The sequence below is a fragment of the Pagrus pagrus genome (genome assembly GCF_965226575.1).
Source record: "Pagrus pagrus genome assembly, chromosome: 13".
Classification (NCBI taxonomy): domain Eukaryota; kingdom Metazoa; phylum Chordata; class Actinopteri; order Spariformes; family Sparidae; genus Pagrus; species Pagrus pagrus.
In genome coordinates, this window is record NC_140197.1 from 24,317,350 (window position 1) to 24,331,524 (window position 14,175).

At 42.2% G+C, this 14,175-nt stretch overlaps 1 protein-coding gene across 1 annotated transcript; it reads right to left on the reverse strand.

Annotated features, from left to right (window-relative positions):
* Window positions 1-11,036: 11,036 nt before the first annotated feature.
* LOC311268265 (frizzled-2-like) lies at window positions 11,037-13,837 on the reverse strand. The gene has a single exon (XM_084371801.1). The coding sequence runs from the start codon at window positions 13,676-13,678 to the stop codon at window positions 12,038-12,040; it is 1,641 nt and encodes a 546-aa protein (XP_084227927.1). The 5' UTR covers window positions 13,679-13,837; the 3' UTR covers window positions 11,037-12,037.
* Window positions 13,838-14,175: the final 338 nt, after the last annotated feature.

A 14,175-nucleotide genomic window follows, 5' to 3' on the forward strand; every position in this document is an offset into this window, starting at 1 on the left:
AAAACCCCCCCCACATAAACAAGGAAAGACAGAAAGAGGGATTGTGGGAAGAAGAGGTTGGGCTTATCTACCCACCCAGCCAAAGGTCGTATTGTGGGATGTTTGTTAAATGCGCTGCCGTTTATCGATTTTACTGTTTGCCCTCTCACTTATCAATGCTGCAAGTGAACTTTGTGATGCCAGTGAAGCCGACAATGCAAAGGTTCATTTCACGCCCGTGGATTGTAAAGCTGTGATTGTGAACAACAGGCTTGTAAATCCTATAAGTGTGAGCGCCTGCCCTGCTACAGTACACACAAGGTGGCCGTTTCCAGGGTAACAGCGTCCCTTTAACACATCCACTTCCTGCTATGGCAACTGGAGAGGTCTCGCAAGGGGGCCTGCTGCTGTTCCCGTGATGAACATGTGTCGTGAGCCAGTAGATGACACAATCTGCATTAGGGGATGCTTAGGATCCTTTTGGCCTTATTTAAGGAGAATGCATGCTTCATTTTATAACAAACATTTAAAATCACCACATTTGGAGATACATGGCTGTCACTGCACGGGAGGGGTATGAAAAACTGCAATCTGAAAAATAACTTATAACTGAAGCAGTCAGACAAATGTAATGGAGTGGAAAGTATAATATTTGCCTCTGAAATGGCAAAAAAAAATGGAATCACTCAAATAAAGTACCTCAAATTTGCTCTTAGGTAAAGATCTTGAGTACATGTACTTGGTTACATTCACCAAAAGCCCACTGAGGGGATTTTGTAGTGTCTCTTTTCATTGTGCTCCCATTCCAACTCCCTAAATTCCACATCAGTGATCACACAGAAAAGCACTGTGAGGGGCTTGTTTTAGTTTCTGTGAGGGAAGAATTCCCAAATCAAACATTTACCAAAAGACTGCACACACACACAGAGACACTGTTGTAAAATGTTTATATGAGTTAGATTTTTACATGCAATTGCATACATTTGTGGTAGTGGCCGAAATTGTGAAATTCATCGTAGAAGTTATAAAGCATATTTCTAAATCTTCATTTGAAAGAAGCCCAATCCCGTCTCCACTTTTTCTGTCATTGTCAAAATAAAACAAGTATAATTCACTAGAACTTCATTGTTAAATGAAGATTGACCACAACTATTACTCAACAGATGCCAAACTCATATCAAACTGCAGATAAGATATATGACTTTGGCCTTAGTCAGAATGCAAGATGAAACCTCTAATCCTTGTTTGGGATTATCATGTAGCCACAGGCCCCAACTTGCAAAGGTAGCGTTGACTGATGAAAAGTAAATAGTCAAATAATCATGACTTACACCGCATGTTCTCAGGAACTTATTATAGCAGACACTGCTGGATGACACTCCAGGTGAAGTTAATAATTCTTCCGAATTAAGAGTCACAGCACAAAAACAGACCACAGTTGTATACATGTAGCACATTGTGATAGACGCAGTATCTAATTAGGTCTGACTTAAAGCTTTAAATAAGATGTGACAGCTTCCTGGGAAAAAGAAAACACACGCAGAGAGGAGGAAAGAGAAAGTAGGCAGAGACCCTGAAGCTGCAGAGCTGCTCATTAAGAGGAAACAGTCTGATAACGCTGCATTTCTCCCACAGAGCCTTGACCCATAGGAGCATAATTAATGTAATTTAGGCACAGGGCCACTTAGTACACACAATAGAGTCCAGAGCAGGAGAGAGACAAGCTGACTGGCCCTTAAATCTGCCCTCCCTCCTTTACATGCTGCAGCTGATGTATGAGTGTTGTTTGGTCTACTCTCTGTCCTGACTACTGTGATAAAAAGTCCCTGTCTGTCCAGAGCTGCAGTATCCACCACGAATCCTCAATCTAAATCAAGAGGATAGATGTAGACTGGAGATAGTCACAGCAGAGTGAAGGGGGGGTTTCGGCCTGTGAATAGGAATCTTTGTAGGGCTTCAAAAGTGAAACTGATGCAATGTGATTGGACGAGCTCAAGGTAAATAATGATTCATTTTCCTATGAAAGGCAGAATGAAAGCATGAAAACACTGGACTATGACCCTGAGACTGTGCATGTAAATCCCAGCACAAATGTAAACCCAAGGATTTTGTGTTGTAAAACACCAAAAGGTCTGGCTTGCTAGATTTTACTGACACAATCCTGACGAGCAAGATGTGATTCTGCAGCCTGACCATGATTTCCCAATTGTGAAAAATGTGTCAGAATATTTCTTGACATCTGTTTTATAAAGATTATTACAGACACAGACTGCTGTCATTAAGTTTATGACAAAGATAATAAAACTACAGATAATGTTTCGAATAAAAAACTGAATTAATGACAAAAAAAATGAAGCGCATAATAATAAAAATTGTACAAAGATGAGAAAGCATGACACTAGTAGACACATGTATCACAATAACAATAGCAAGCAATGGAAAAGACATTAATAATGCATTGCATGCTGAAAAAAACACAAAACATGTTGTTAGTATCATAGCATTAATCTAAAAATTTTACAATACATGAACTTCTCTTTTTTATGCATATGTCTTTTCTAATATCTTATACAGCATCATCTCGTCTGTAATGATGAACAAAAGGCACAGAAATAAGTCAGTGAATCATATGTCCATATTAAGGTGCACGAGTCAAACATCATTTTAACAAACGGGTTTTGCCCATGTGAACTGAAATGCCCTCTGGACATTTCTATGTTTGCTTTTACCAAAACCTGCTGCCACAAGCAATGCTAATGCACTGTGACAGGTTGAATCCGGTTGAAGATATTCCAATAAAAGGCAGGGCATAAAATATGAAAACAACATTTATTTAGAGAAACAGGCAAAAGGCTGAACGATGAATCATTATGTCAACTTGACAATAAGGATCTAAAACTGCATGTTCAGCTAATAGTTCCACCACCTCAGTGCAGCTGTTGGCAGCAATCAGTCCTTTACTGAGGAAGATAACACTGGCACCCTCTAGAGGCCAACTGTGTGCCCACCAGCAGTAGCCTATAACCATCCTTATCTATTATTAAACTCTTGTCATCTTACTAATCATCATTACTACATTATAAAAGTATTATTAGAACAAAAACTAAATACATGGTCCCAATAATCTCTCTTTACTCTGTTAAAACTTTTGTGTGAAGGTGAAATGTTAAAAGTTAAACCTCCTTAATGCCTGTTTTTCCCAACCAACAGCACAAACCTGTAAACTCTTACAAATAAATTGGCTAATTGATTAATTCCCATATCAGATGTACTTCAGTTTACTGTTTGGTAGTTTAAGTTTCTTTTCTCTAATGTTTCTATCTTTAGGATGAAATACTGTCACCAGTTCACATTCTGGGCTGTTTTGACTCAAAATTGAGGATTTCATGTGCGTGATAGTTTTCCTGGCTGAAGAAACACAAGACAACATGATAATTTATAAGCTCTTTGTATGTTTAGTATGCAGAAAATGTGCAAAGTAACATCTGAAAAACTGTCAAGTAATTGTAGTGGAGTAAAACATAAAATATTATTTTCCTCTGACAAGTAAGAAAAGTGAGAGTAGAAGTAAAAGACGGCATGGGATGGAAATATTTAAGCAATAGAGTATATGGTTTTAGTAAACTTGTATTCCATTGCTGGTCTTGCATTTGTCCCCTTACCCTCAGCAATAAAGATATATGCTTATCTTGTCTGTATAGTTTATATAAATAATGTGTTTGCACTTAAAAAAGAAACAAATAATTTATGGTGCAGTATTTCAGATTAAGATAAGACTTAATTGAACGCAAGGGGATAATTCAAGAGCTACCCAGCAGTATGTCAGATCATTAAAGTCAGCTCTACTATTACCAGCTGTGTGGTTAAAGTGATGCTTGCTTATCTATGCACTAATAATGTGTACTGTATAATCCCATGCTATGATAAAAATGAGTTTGAAATGGACCAATCTGCATAATTCATATTTTTACTATGGGGACTTTAAGCATATATCGATGCCAATACTCTTGTACTTGTACTTGTACTAATAATGCATGGCTTGTACATGTATTTATCCTCTGTGTACTTCTTCTACCACTGCACCAATTAGATTTTCTACTTGCCTCCTCTTGCTTACTTTATAAAACTCATAACGTGCAACTTTTCAGAGAACATTGTGAGAATATTATGAGGCTTTCAAGGTGCCGTGAAAAATGTAACACTTGAGCTGACCAGTGACCCCTGACTTCTCCCACAGCAGCTCCCAGGCTGGCAGGACAAACAGTCATAAATTGCCTCTGGCTGTAACACTGAGAGGCCAAGGCTGCTGTGTGGCTTGCTGGGCCATACCACCGCTCACTATTCCCACAGAAGTGGATGAGTTTCTGCAAAGGTCCCTCTTTTGGGGAAATGTGTCGAATTCAATCTCATCCAGTATTTATACATGGATCACAACTAACAGGAGACCAAATAACTGCGTAGTTTATTGTTAGAGGGTACGTTTCATCTCAAGTGTGTGTTGTAGCAGTGTATGAGCTTAAACAGCAGGGGGTGTTGTTCACCATCACTACAAAGATAAAGATATGAACTACAGATTTAGATCATTGCATGAAATGTTTGGAATGTAAGAATTCAGTCTCGGTTCAGATCTCATTCAGACAACAGTTGTCTTTGCTCTTTCTAACGTGCACATATTTCTTAAAACACCATCTCTCCTGTCAGCATTTCATGTTCCTCCTAATTCCTCTTCCCTCTGGCCGACATAGCAAATGAGCTCTGTAGAGGTGTCTTTAAATGCTGACCCTGTTGTGCAAAAGGTCCTGTTGTTTTTCGCTCTGCTGGTTTCACACATTGACCGTGACTGTCTGGCCCCGCGCTCCTCTCCAGGGCAATGCAGGGCGTCAGTTCAACATGTGTGGCAGGAGCCGCCACACAAATACACAGGATGCAAGACAAGCCACAAAACTTGTGAGGGAAATTACAAATGGGCATAAAATAGCCATGCTGGACTTCCTGCAATTTCACAAATTGAGAGATTGGAGTCACAAGAGCTTATCTTTTTTTTGCAAGCCTGGGACATGACACTGTGGTTTGATAAGCAAATGGCAAAACAGTTACAAACAGTATTTTTTCTGTTTTCTAAATCTCCTTCAAAATATTGATAACACTCAGTCAGATGTACTTTTTAATAATCAGCAAATCTTTTAAAAAAGGTAATCTTCTTGCCTTCTGTTACATTAGTGTACAGGCTTGGCGGTCCTTCTCCACGAGAGAGAGCATTTGTGAGCCAGAATGTGTCTCTGTGTTCAACTCCCACCTTTGCAATGAGGCCCTCCACCACTCTGTTGTTGGTGAGGGCCCACATGGAAGCGATTACGCTGCGCAGAGAGTGAAATTACAGAGAAAACCTACAGAGCTGGAGCCCTCCTATAACCACTCACTCCTTCACTTAGATTTACACACATGAACACAAGCTCAGAAGCACATACAGCCAAGTAAACACACAGACACAGACACACACACACATGCAGATATAGAGAGACAGATGGGCACACACACACACACACGCGCTCACACAGGAGCTCTGCTGCCACCTTGCCTGAAGCTGTACATTTCCACTGCTCTCTCTGTTGGGACAAGGCCGCAGTGTGCTTCCCTCCCTGCCTTCCCTCTCCTGGACTGGAGTGGGACGGGGCCAGGGCTGTAAATTCCTCAGAAAGAGCTGTTAAGAGCGCCTCCATTAAAACAGGGGGGCCGGTGCTCGCCAGAGAGGAGCCGACTCAATAAGTCATCGTCGAAGCCTGAGGCCCTTCTGGGGCCCACGGGAGAGTATCTATAGCCACAGACTGGATTAAAGCCACTTCGTTCGTTTCAACGCGCTGTGTTTACCTGCAGATGCAGGTGCTCAGAGTGCTGTGATATTGCATTAATGGGCCAATAAGAATGATTTTACTGCCTTGTAACATATCTACAGGGGGTCGATTGACTCATCAATTAAAAGCTCAGTGATTACTCCCACAGCTGTCGAATTGTTTGGCTTAGATAACCGCTTCATCAGAACAAGTATCCTTTGTTGTTGTTATGTCAAGAAATTATATCTCATTTTTATTATCTCTTACTTCCACCCACTGGCTGTTTGGATCAGAAAAGGCTTTGTTCATGAGCCAAAATAACATTTAACAACTCAGTATTTCACAACAACACTGTAAAGGAGGTGAGAAGACTGGTCAGGCTGCAGGTCCAACTGTTTCAAAAGGTGCCTTTATCTGTGCGTATAAGTCAAAATATGACAGAATATGTTTAAATCATTGTTGAAGCACAGACTCAGCTGTGGACAAGACACTCTGGATTCATTACAAGACATGATGAAACATGACACATCAAACAGAGTGCTTTGGGCTATCAGTGTATTCTCTAAGAGGTGATCCATCTTAGTAGCTTCATGTGTCTGAACGACTGACATTGTTATGCCAAACTCTTGTGCAGGGAGTTTGGATGAGAATATGCCCTGATAATCATATTTTAAAGACTTGTCTAGTCTGTATGGCTGCTCAGCTAAAAATCTGCAAACTAATAAAATGGGAAAAAAATAGAAAACAATGACATAACACAGTAGCTTAAAACACCAGACACTTCATGCCTCCTTCTGCCATCACCCCGAAAGTTTATGAGAGTGGCATGGTTGTATACACACTGTGGTGTCTGGATGCACATTAACCATTCCCTTCCATCCACACACACTCCTCCCAATCAAGCCCATTATTATCCCCATGCGTGCTGCAGGCTCCCAAAATATATGTCACGCAGCTGTCAGCACCTCTCTGCTCAGCAGCTGGAAAGGTTCTGAGGCACTCCCTCATTTTCTACCCTGATAACATACAGCACACCCTCACCCCGGAGGACAGAGGCAAAACAAACTCCCCTAACATCGCAAAGTCATTCTCGATGAGTCCGATGCGTTTGTTTTCTTGTCAGAGCTCCTGAGAGGTCTGTGCACTTATAAAAACCCAGACAAAGGGTGTGTATGAGGCATGAAAATGAGCCACCAAGAAGTCAGGAGGCTTGTTTGGCAGAACTGATCTCCACAATTTCTACTGTATTTACCTCTGCTGCACAGATAGCACACATTATGATCTGTTTATTTAGGCAGTGAGGTATAAGAGGCTGTGTTTAGTGATTTAAGAACAGCTGGATATCTTGTAAGGCATGATGCAAACCCGAAAGAGACCAAGAGGACAAATTATAGCAGTTATATTAAAACCTATAAAATCCTTCAGGCATATTTTATGGACGACCAGTTTTTGCTAAAGGATGTTTTTATTTAATGGCAAAAACAGCCATAGTTGGAGAGGATCAGTACTTTTATATGTTCCGATGTTTTAAGAAATAGTTGAAAGTTTTCCTGCATTCATCATACACTTATTTAAGTGAAAAATATGTCTCAGAAGTGTGGCAACGTCAGGTTAAAGAAACGATTTGAGTGGACACAAGATAAATGGAGAAAAGCAGGACACCTCCTCATGGTGACTGTCAGAACCAGTATTTATGGCTGGAGGCCCTGAATCAAAGTCAGAAACTGAAATGCACATTTAAAACCTTCAGTCTCCTGCCAACTTGTTACGCTCCATCCCACTCACAGTGGTCGCCTCTGAAAGCAACGATAGAAGGAGAAAGAACATATTGCACTTCCTGCAGAGATTTCAAGGGAGAGTAAGACAGATAGATGTAGTTCTGTGTGTGCTCTGGAAACTCTCAGCTGCTCTCCTATGGTTAGGATAATGTATGACTGCAACTAATCTAGTGTTAGCCTTCGGAGCATGAGTTCTTCTTGAGTGTGCGCCAAGATTTGATTAGAAACAGTCTTACTACATGTCTGGGTAGTTTTTTCCCCCTTTTTGCCTCCATTTTTTTTTCTTTTCCCAAACCCTGATTTCTTTTGTCTGTTCGTAAGCCCCTTTATAGGCCCGATATTGTTATTCTACAGTGAAAAAAAGTCACTGGTGTTTTTTGCACAAACATGAACAATTGCTCCACAGTACCAGAGGGAAAGCCAGCGCTTGTGACTAACAACACAATCCTTTTCTGACATGCCAAGTCCTTCTTCCAATAAGAGCGACATCATAATATCAACTCCAGGAGCATTCTTCCTGTCTTACCCCCGATCCGTGGCTTGTCCCTTCTTGCCTTCGAGCGAGCAGGAAATGGCTGCACGCAAGATTTAAGATCTGAGATCAACAACATGAGAGACGGCTGCCACTGAAAAACTGGGCACCAACTTTAAAAGAGCACATAATCTCCTCTGATAGCAACCACCTCCTGTACAGTTAATATGAAGTTGGATAAAGTAGGTTTGTCACAGTGTTTTTAAATAAACCTGCAGGTTTTACATTTTCAAACGGTTCTCTGCATGTATAGAGAAGGTCAGGTCCACCTGGTCTAAATAAAACTCCCCCAGATGAGTCGTGCAACATACTCATCAAGATTTACTGAGAAAATTACTGTGTGAAGAGCTTTTTTTTTTTTTTTTTTCCTGGCATAAGTTAAATGCACAGACATCTGATTCCGTTCAGCTTTTTGCCTGTGATCCAAAGATTTAGTTGAAATATTCACAAAATCACAGCCACGTCTCTCCTCATTTCTCCCTGTCTTTGTTGTTTTCCCCTGGAGAAAGACAAAAGCAACCAAATAATACAGAATTTTCCATCATGCTCTCCAAAGCCCCTCCTCCCATAAACCCTAAAACAATCTCACTCTCTTTACCACCAGCACCCCGCCCCATGCCGCTTGTCTTCATTCTCTCACTCTTCATTCGTTTCTCTGCTTCAGCGCAAAGCCAAACAAGCCAGCCATTAAGTTGAGTTAAGCGCAGGAAGTGGGCCTTCGGGCCAGGCGGCACTGTTTACAAGGAGCTAGTCAGGTTTCAGCGGTGCTTTGAAGTGAGCAGCACACAGGAGACTGTCTGTCACTAGGCAAAGGCCCAGCACCGCTCCACTGACTCACTCGCATTCCCCCCATTCATCTGAGCAGAGAGAGGGAAGGAGGGTGGAGGCCGAGGGGGTGTGAGATGGTAGATTTATGTTTTTTCCCCCCTCAGAGTGTCTGTTTCTACCTTTAATCACTCTTACCTGTCTGTTATTACAACCCTTCTTTATTCATCCCCAGATAAGGATACAAGAAAGACAAACATCAACTTGTCCAACAGGTCATGAGACATAGGAGAGGTCCATTTATAGTAAGGCTCTGCAATATGCTCTGTCAGTAATTACACTACTGTAATCCCAGTGGTTCACAGAGTAGGGTCCAATCAAAACGGGGAAGATTTATTTCACTATAATTCTGTCCTTCTGTAACACAATAACCAGAGGTGGAAAGTACCTTTATTCAAGCACTGTACTTAATAGTGCTATTTGTGGGAGAAGTGGATTTTTGAGTCTCATTCCCAACTCGTCAAAAACTGACGCTGGGTTTGTAGGACGGGTGGGCTGCTTTTCTTACAAACAGCACCCTTACTTTGTAGAGTTTAATAATACAATATATATAATATAATGTGTAATATAATCAACAAATAAATGTTGATGTACTATTATAGATTCAAATAAAAATGTATTGAGGAGTAATTCACAAACTAGCGAGCAGACAAACTATATAAAGTTAACGCACCTTAACCAGCTTTAACATTAATCCCATGAACTCATGAATGCATCAATATTTAGAATAACAATAATTGTAATTATAATTATAATAATCCTTCAGCAGGTCTAGTTGCTGGAGAGAAGCAAACAAGAAGCAAACCGCACACATGCATTTTCAAGGTGTCCAATTTTGAAACCTTTTTTGGGGAAGAGGTTGAGAGAAAAAATATATTTTTGACTTAAAGGGTTGACAAAACTGACCAACTGAATTGAATAAAATAATTGAATAAAACTGAAAATGGAACGCATTTTGTGATGTGGAAAAACCGACTTTTACAATCAGAGATCAAACAAAAGATGATTTACAAGATTTACCTCGAACACAGACTCGATAACACGACCTGTCATTTCATACGAGCCCAAGATGAGCAATAAACAAGTCCCTCTGTCATCACCAAAGCCGATATCCACTCTCCCACGCTTTCTCTTTTTTAGTTTATTTATTAACCTGACTGTATAAAAAGTATACAAATGTGTACTGGAAGATGGTGAAGGAAACATTGTAATAAAGTATTAATAACATTATTCTGTAACATACCATTCTACCTAAAGAGTACATTTTACCTTTGGCACTTTTAGTATATTTTGATGCTAATACTTATACTTAAGAAAACTCTGATCTGAGTACTTCTTCCACCTCTGACAATAACAGTATTTATGACTTTTTTTGGTCATATGGTTCACACACTATCTGTAACAAAACATCTAACGCAAATCTCTTAGGATAAAATCTTATCAAATGGGGGTCCGTGGCCTATTTTGTGTCTGTACTCTGTGCCCCTATAAACTTTATATATCTTGCAGCCCTAATCTAAACCTCTGCAGCAACAATACAAAAGCACACACACACACTATTGTTCCGTATGTGCGTGCAACTCTCAAACAGCCTGCTGTTAGCCCAGAGCCTCTGCTCTGAGGCAAGAGGATCAGCTTTCTCCAACACACCCATCTACTTCATGACATCACTGCAGAGAAAGGTTCAATTTCAGCCGCTCATGGCTTGGGGGATTCCAACTTGGCACCGAGCACGGTGGCTCCAGAGGAGTAACACTAGAGCGAAGCTGAACACCCTTGTTTTCCCTTCACCCAACAGGCAGGCAGGAACATTTTCACACCTATGCAACAGCGCAACTTTTCTTGCCAGATGATTCCTGTTGATTTAACCCAGCCCTCTCTAACAACAGGCGAAAAAAAAAAAAAGGTTCCCTGTTTTGTTTAGCACTTGAAGGCGACGTTGGTGTACGTGTGTGAGGAAGGCCTCTGTCGCACTCTTACAGGTTGGCACCGGTTTCTCAGACGCGAGACACGCAGATGTGAAACGTTTCATAATACATTGACAATTTGGGCGATAAGAGTTTAACAGGAGAAGTGTGTTTAATTGACAGTTTCAGTTCAAACTCACTGCGGTATTTACCAGATGGCTACATACTTGTGTGAGGAGCTAATTTCCATTAAGCATTCCAATAATCTTTTACTGTTGCCTGCCAGTCTGAGGCAACAGATGTTCAGGTGTGACACAGCCCTCAACCCCCTTGAAAAAACAACATGGCTGTTCTTTTATCAAAGAAAATAACTAGTTATCAAAACATTATTTCATCATAAAAGAATACTGAACATAAGGAAGGGCAAAAAAAAAAAAAAAAATGAAGAAAAATACTCAATAATCACTTTCCTCTTGAGTAAATCAAGCACTTGATAATATCTGAGTCTGAGCTCAGTCTCAGCACATGTTTTTGGTTAAAGAGGAGTCAAAGTGCAGCGAGCTAGACTGAAAAATCTTCTTGGATATCACCCAACAGACTGAAATGGAGACATTCTTTTAATCCATAAAAAAAACACGGGATTTATAACCAGCAAACAACAAATAATGAACACGACTAGATCTACAGGATGTGGCGTTTTTACAGTGCGAAGGTAAAGCAGGTACACTGGCAGATGATGAGAAGTATTCGCTTTCTTTAAATACAAATATAAAAATTTCATGTTTTTACAAATACTATTTACAATTTCATTTATGAAATGTTTACAGAGATAATATACTGCCATTCTCCTACTGCTCGTGTCCCCTCTCTCTGTGTTCTCGGCTGCGGGGATCATCACTCCTTTGAGTTTATTGGGCTCTAAGAAAAGAGCCAGAGAGGGGGAGGAGAGCATTTCAGCACATGGCGTCCGTAGCCATGCTTGTTATTTGTTCAGACAGTCAGGTTCAGTCCTTGTTTATACAGCTTGCCCTTTTGTCAAACCCTGACCCTCAGTTTGGCATGCATGTGTGGCTATAAGGCTGAGGCGAGTACGAATGCTGTGAGAACCTATAGCTGCTCACTGTGCTACTTACCTATCACATGAGAAACAGGTAATAATACACAATCAGTCCCAGCAACATCACTCTACACGGTGGTCTCTCCGTGTTTGCCGTTCGTCAGCCTTGTGTAGAACTTATGCCAGGAGTGTAGAGTCTTTCCAGACCAGATCCAGAAACCAGAGGTGATACCCACTATCAGTGTCATCAGATACTTGATCATGTAGACAGTGAAGTCTGGGGTCATGCGGGGCCCGGTCTGCAGAGGGCAGGGGATGGCCAGGCCCCTGCAGTTATGGCTCACCCAGCTGCGCTCCCAGTGGGATCGGAAGGCCTGCTCGTAGAAGAAGCAGGCTATAACAATGGTGGCAGGCACAGTGTAGAGCACGCTGAACACCCCGATCCGCACCATGAGTCGCTCCAGCTTCTCCGTCTTGGTGCCGTCGTGCTTCATGATGGTGCGGATTCGGAACAGCGACACAAAACCAGCCAGCAGGAAAGAGGTGCCGATGAAGAGATAGATGAAGAGAGGGGCCAACACAAAGCCTCTGAGGGGGTCCAGGTTGCTGAGGCTGACGAAGCAGACGCCGCTTAGCACATCGCCCTCGATCTGCCCGATGGCCAGGATGCTGATGGTCTTGATGGCCGGCACTGCCCAGGCCGCCAGGTGAAAATACTGAGAGTTGGCCTCGATAGCCTCATGGCCCCACTTCATACCTGCGGCCAGGAACCAGGTGAGAGACAGGATGACCCACCAGATGGAGCTGGCCATGCTGAAGAAGTAGAGCATCATGAAGAGGATGGTGCAGCCTTCCTTTTTGGTACCTTGGACGATGGTTTTATAGCCATCGGGGGCGAAGCTCTCATTGCACACCACTTTGTCCCCCAGGAAGTAGCCAGCTATGTAGGCTATGGAGACCATGGTGTAGCAGCCAGACAGGAAGATGATAGGGCGCTCGGGGTATCTAAAGCGCTGCATGTCCACTAAATAGGTGGTTACAGTGAATAATGTAGATGCACAGCAAAGCACAGACCAGACCAGAATCCATATGCGGGAGAAATGGATCTCTTTGTCGCTGAAGAACATGTTCCCACCGCTCCTGGTTGGCTCACAGGGAGCAGCACAATCATTCTCATCTAAAAACTTATAATTCAGATATGGGGGGACTTTGAGAACAGGCGGACAGCGGAAAGGCCTCTCGTGCGTGGGGACCATGGGGGGATCTTGGGTCCCCGGGACATGAATGATGGGTGGGACGGTGGCGGCGGAGGAGTCGTTTTGGCCCACGCAGATTTGATGTTCGTCTCCCAGCACGGGGAAGTTCTCGCAGCGCAGCCGCTCCGGCCACTGAAAGCCAAACTTGTTCATGAGAGCCTCGCAGCCCTGCTTGGCTCTCTCACAGATGGACCTGCACGGAGGGATGGCCTTCTCCAGAACCGTGCACACAGGCGCATACATGGAGCACAGGAAGAATTTCAACTCCGGCGAACACTGTACCTTTACGAGAGGATAAAACTGGTGCACCTCGAGCCCTGCGTCCTCCTGGTTGTAGTGGCCCACTAAGTTTGGCATGATGGTCTGGTTGTAGGCTATGTCCGTGCACAGGGGGATTGAAATCGGCTGACAAAATCCGTGCTCCGGGACGACTATTCCGTTGTCCCCTTGGTACTGGGCTGATATCAGCAGAGGCAGCAGGAGTGCAACACACCACGTCTTGCAAAAACTCATTTTCCCCAAGTTTAAGACAACAACTTCAGCCCGATAAACTTGCTGTAAATGTCTTTGGTTTGGATCATCGGTTCTGCGAGCAGTTCTTGAATGGGAGTAACTTTCGTATGTAAAAATTCTGGCAGGCAACACAAGAAAGCTGCTCTCTCGGTGCCTGGCCTCCGCTGTGAAACTGCTGGCTGACTTTTTTCTTTTCGACAACTCCGATTCCCTCGATGTCAAGGCAGCCACAATGACAAATGTAACTTCCGGTGTGTAGCTTCCAAAATAACAAACCTAATTGACCAACATCAACGTGTAATTGTTTTGCCAAGGTACCAGAATAGCACAAAAATTGTAATAGGCTATAAAATTATAATATTAGAAATATATTTATATATAAACGACGAGTTTTTAGGCCTGTTTATTTTTTTCAAGAGCCTGAGCTCTTAATAGTTAATAGGTACCCATGTCACCCATAACCCATTAAGTTATAATCAGACAGAACAAACTCCTCT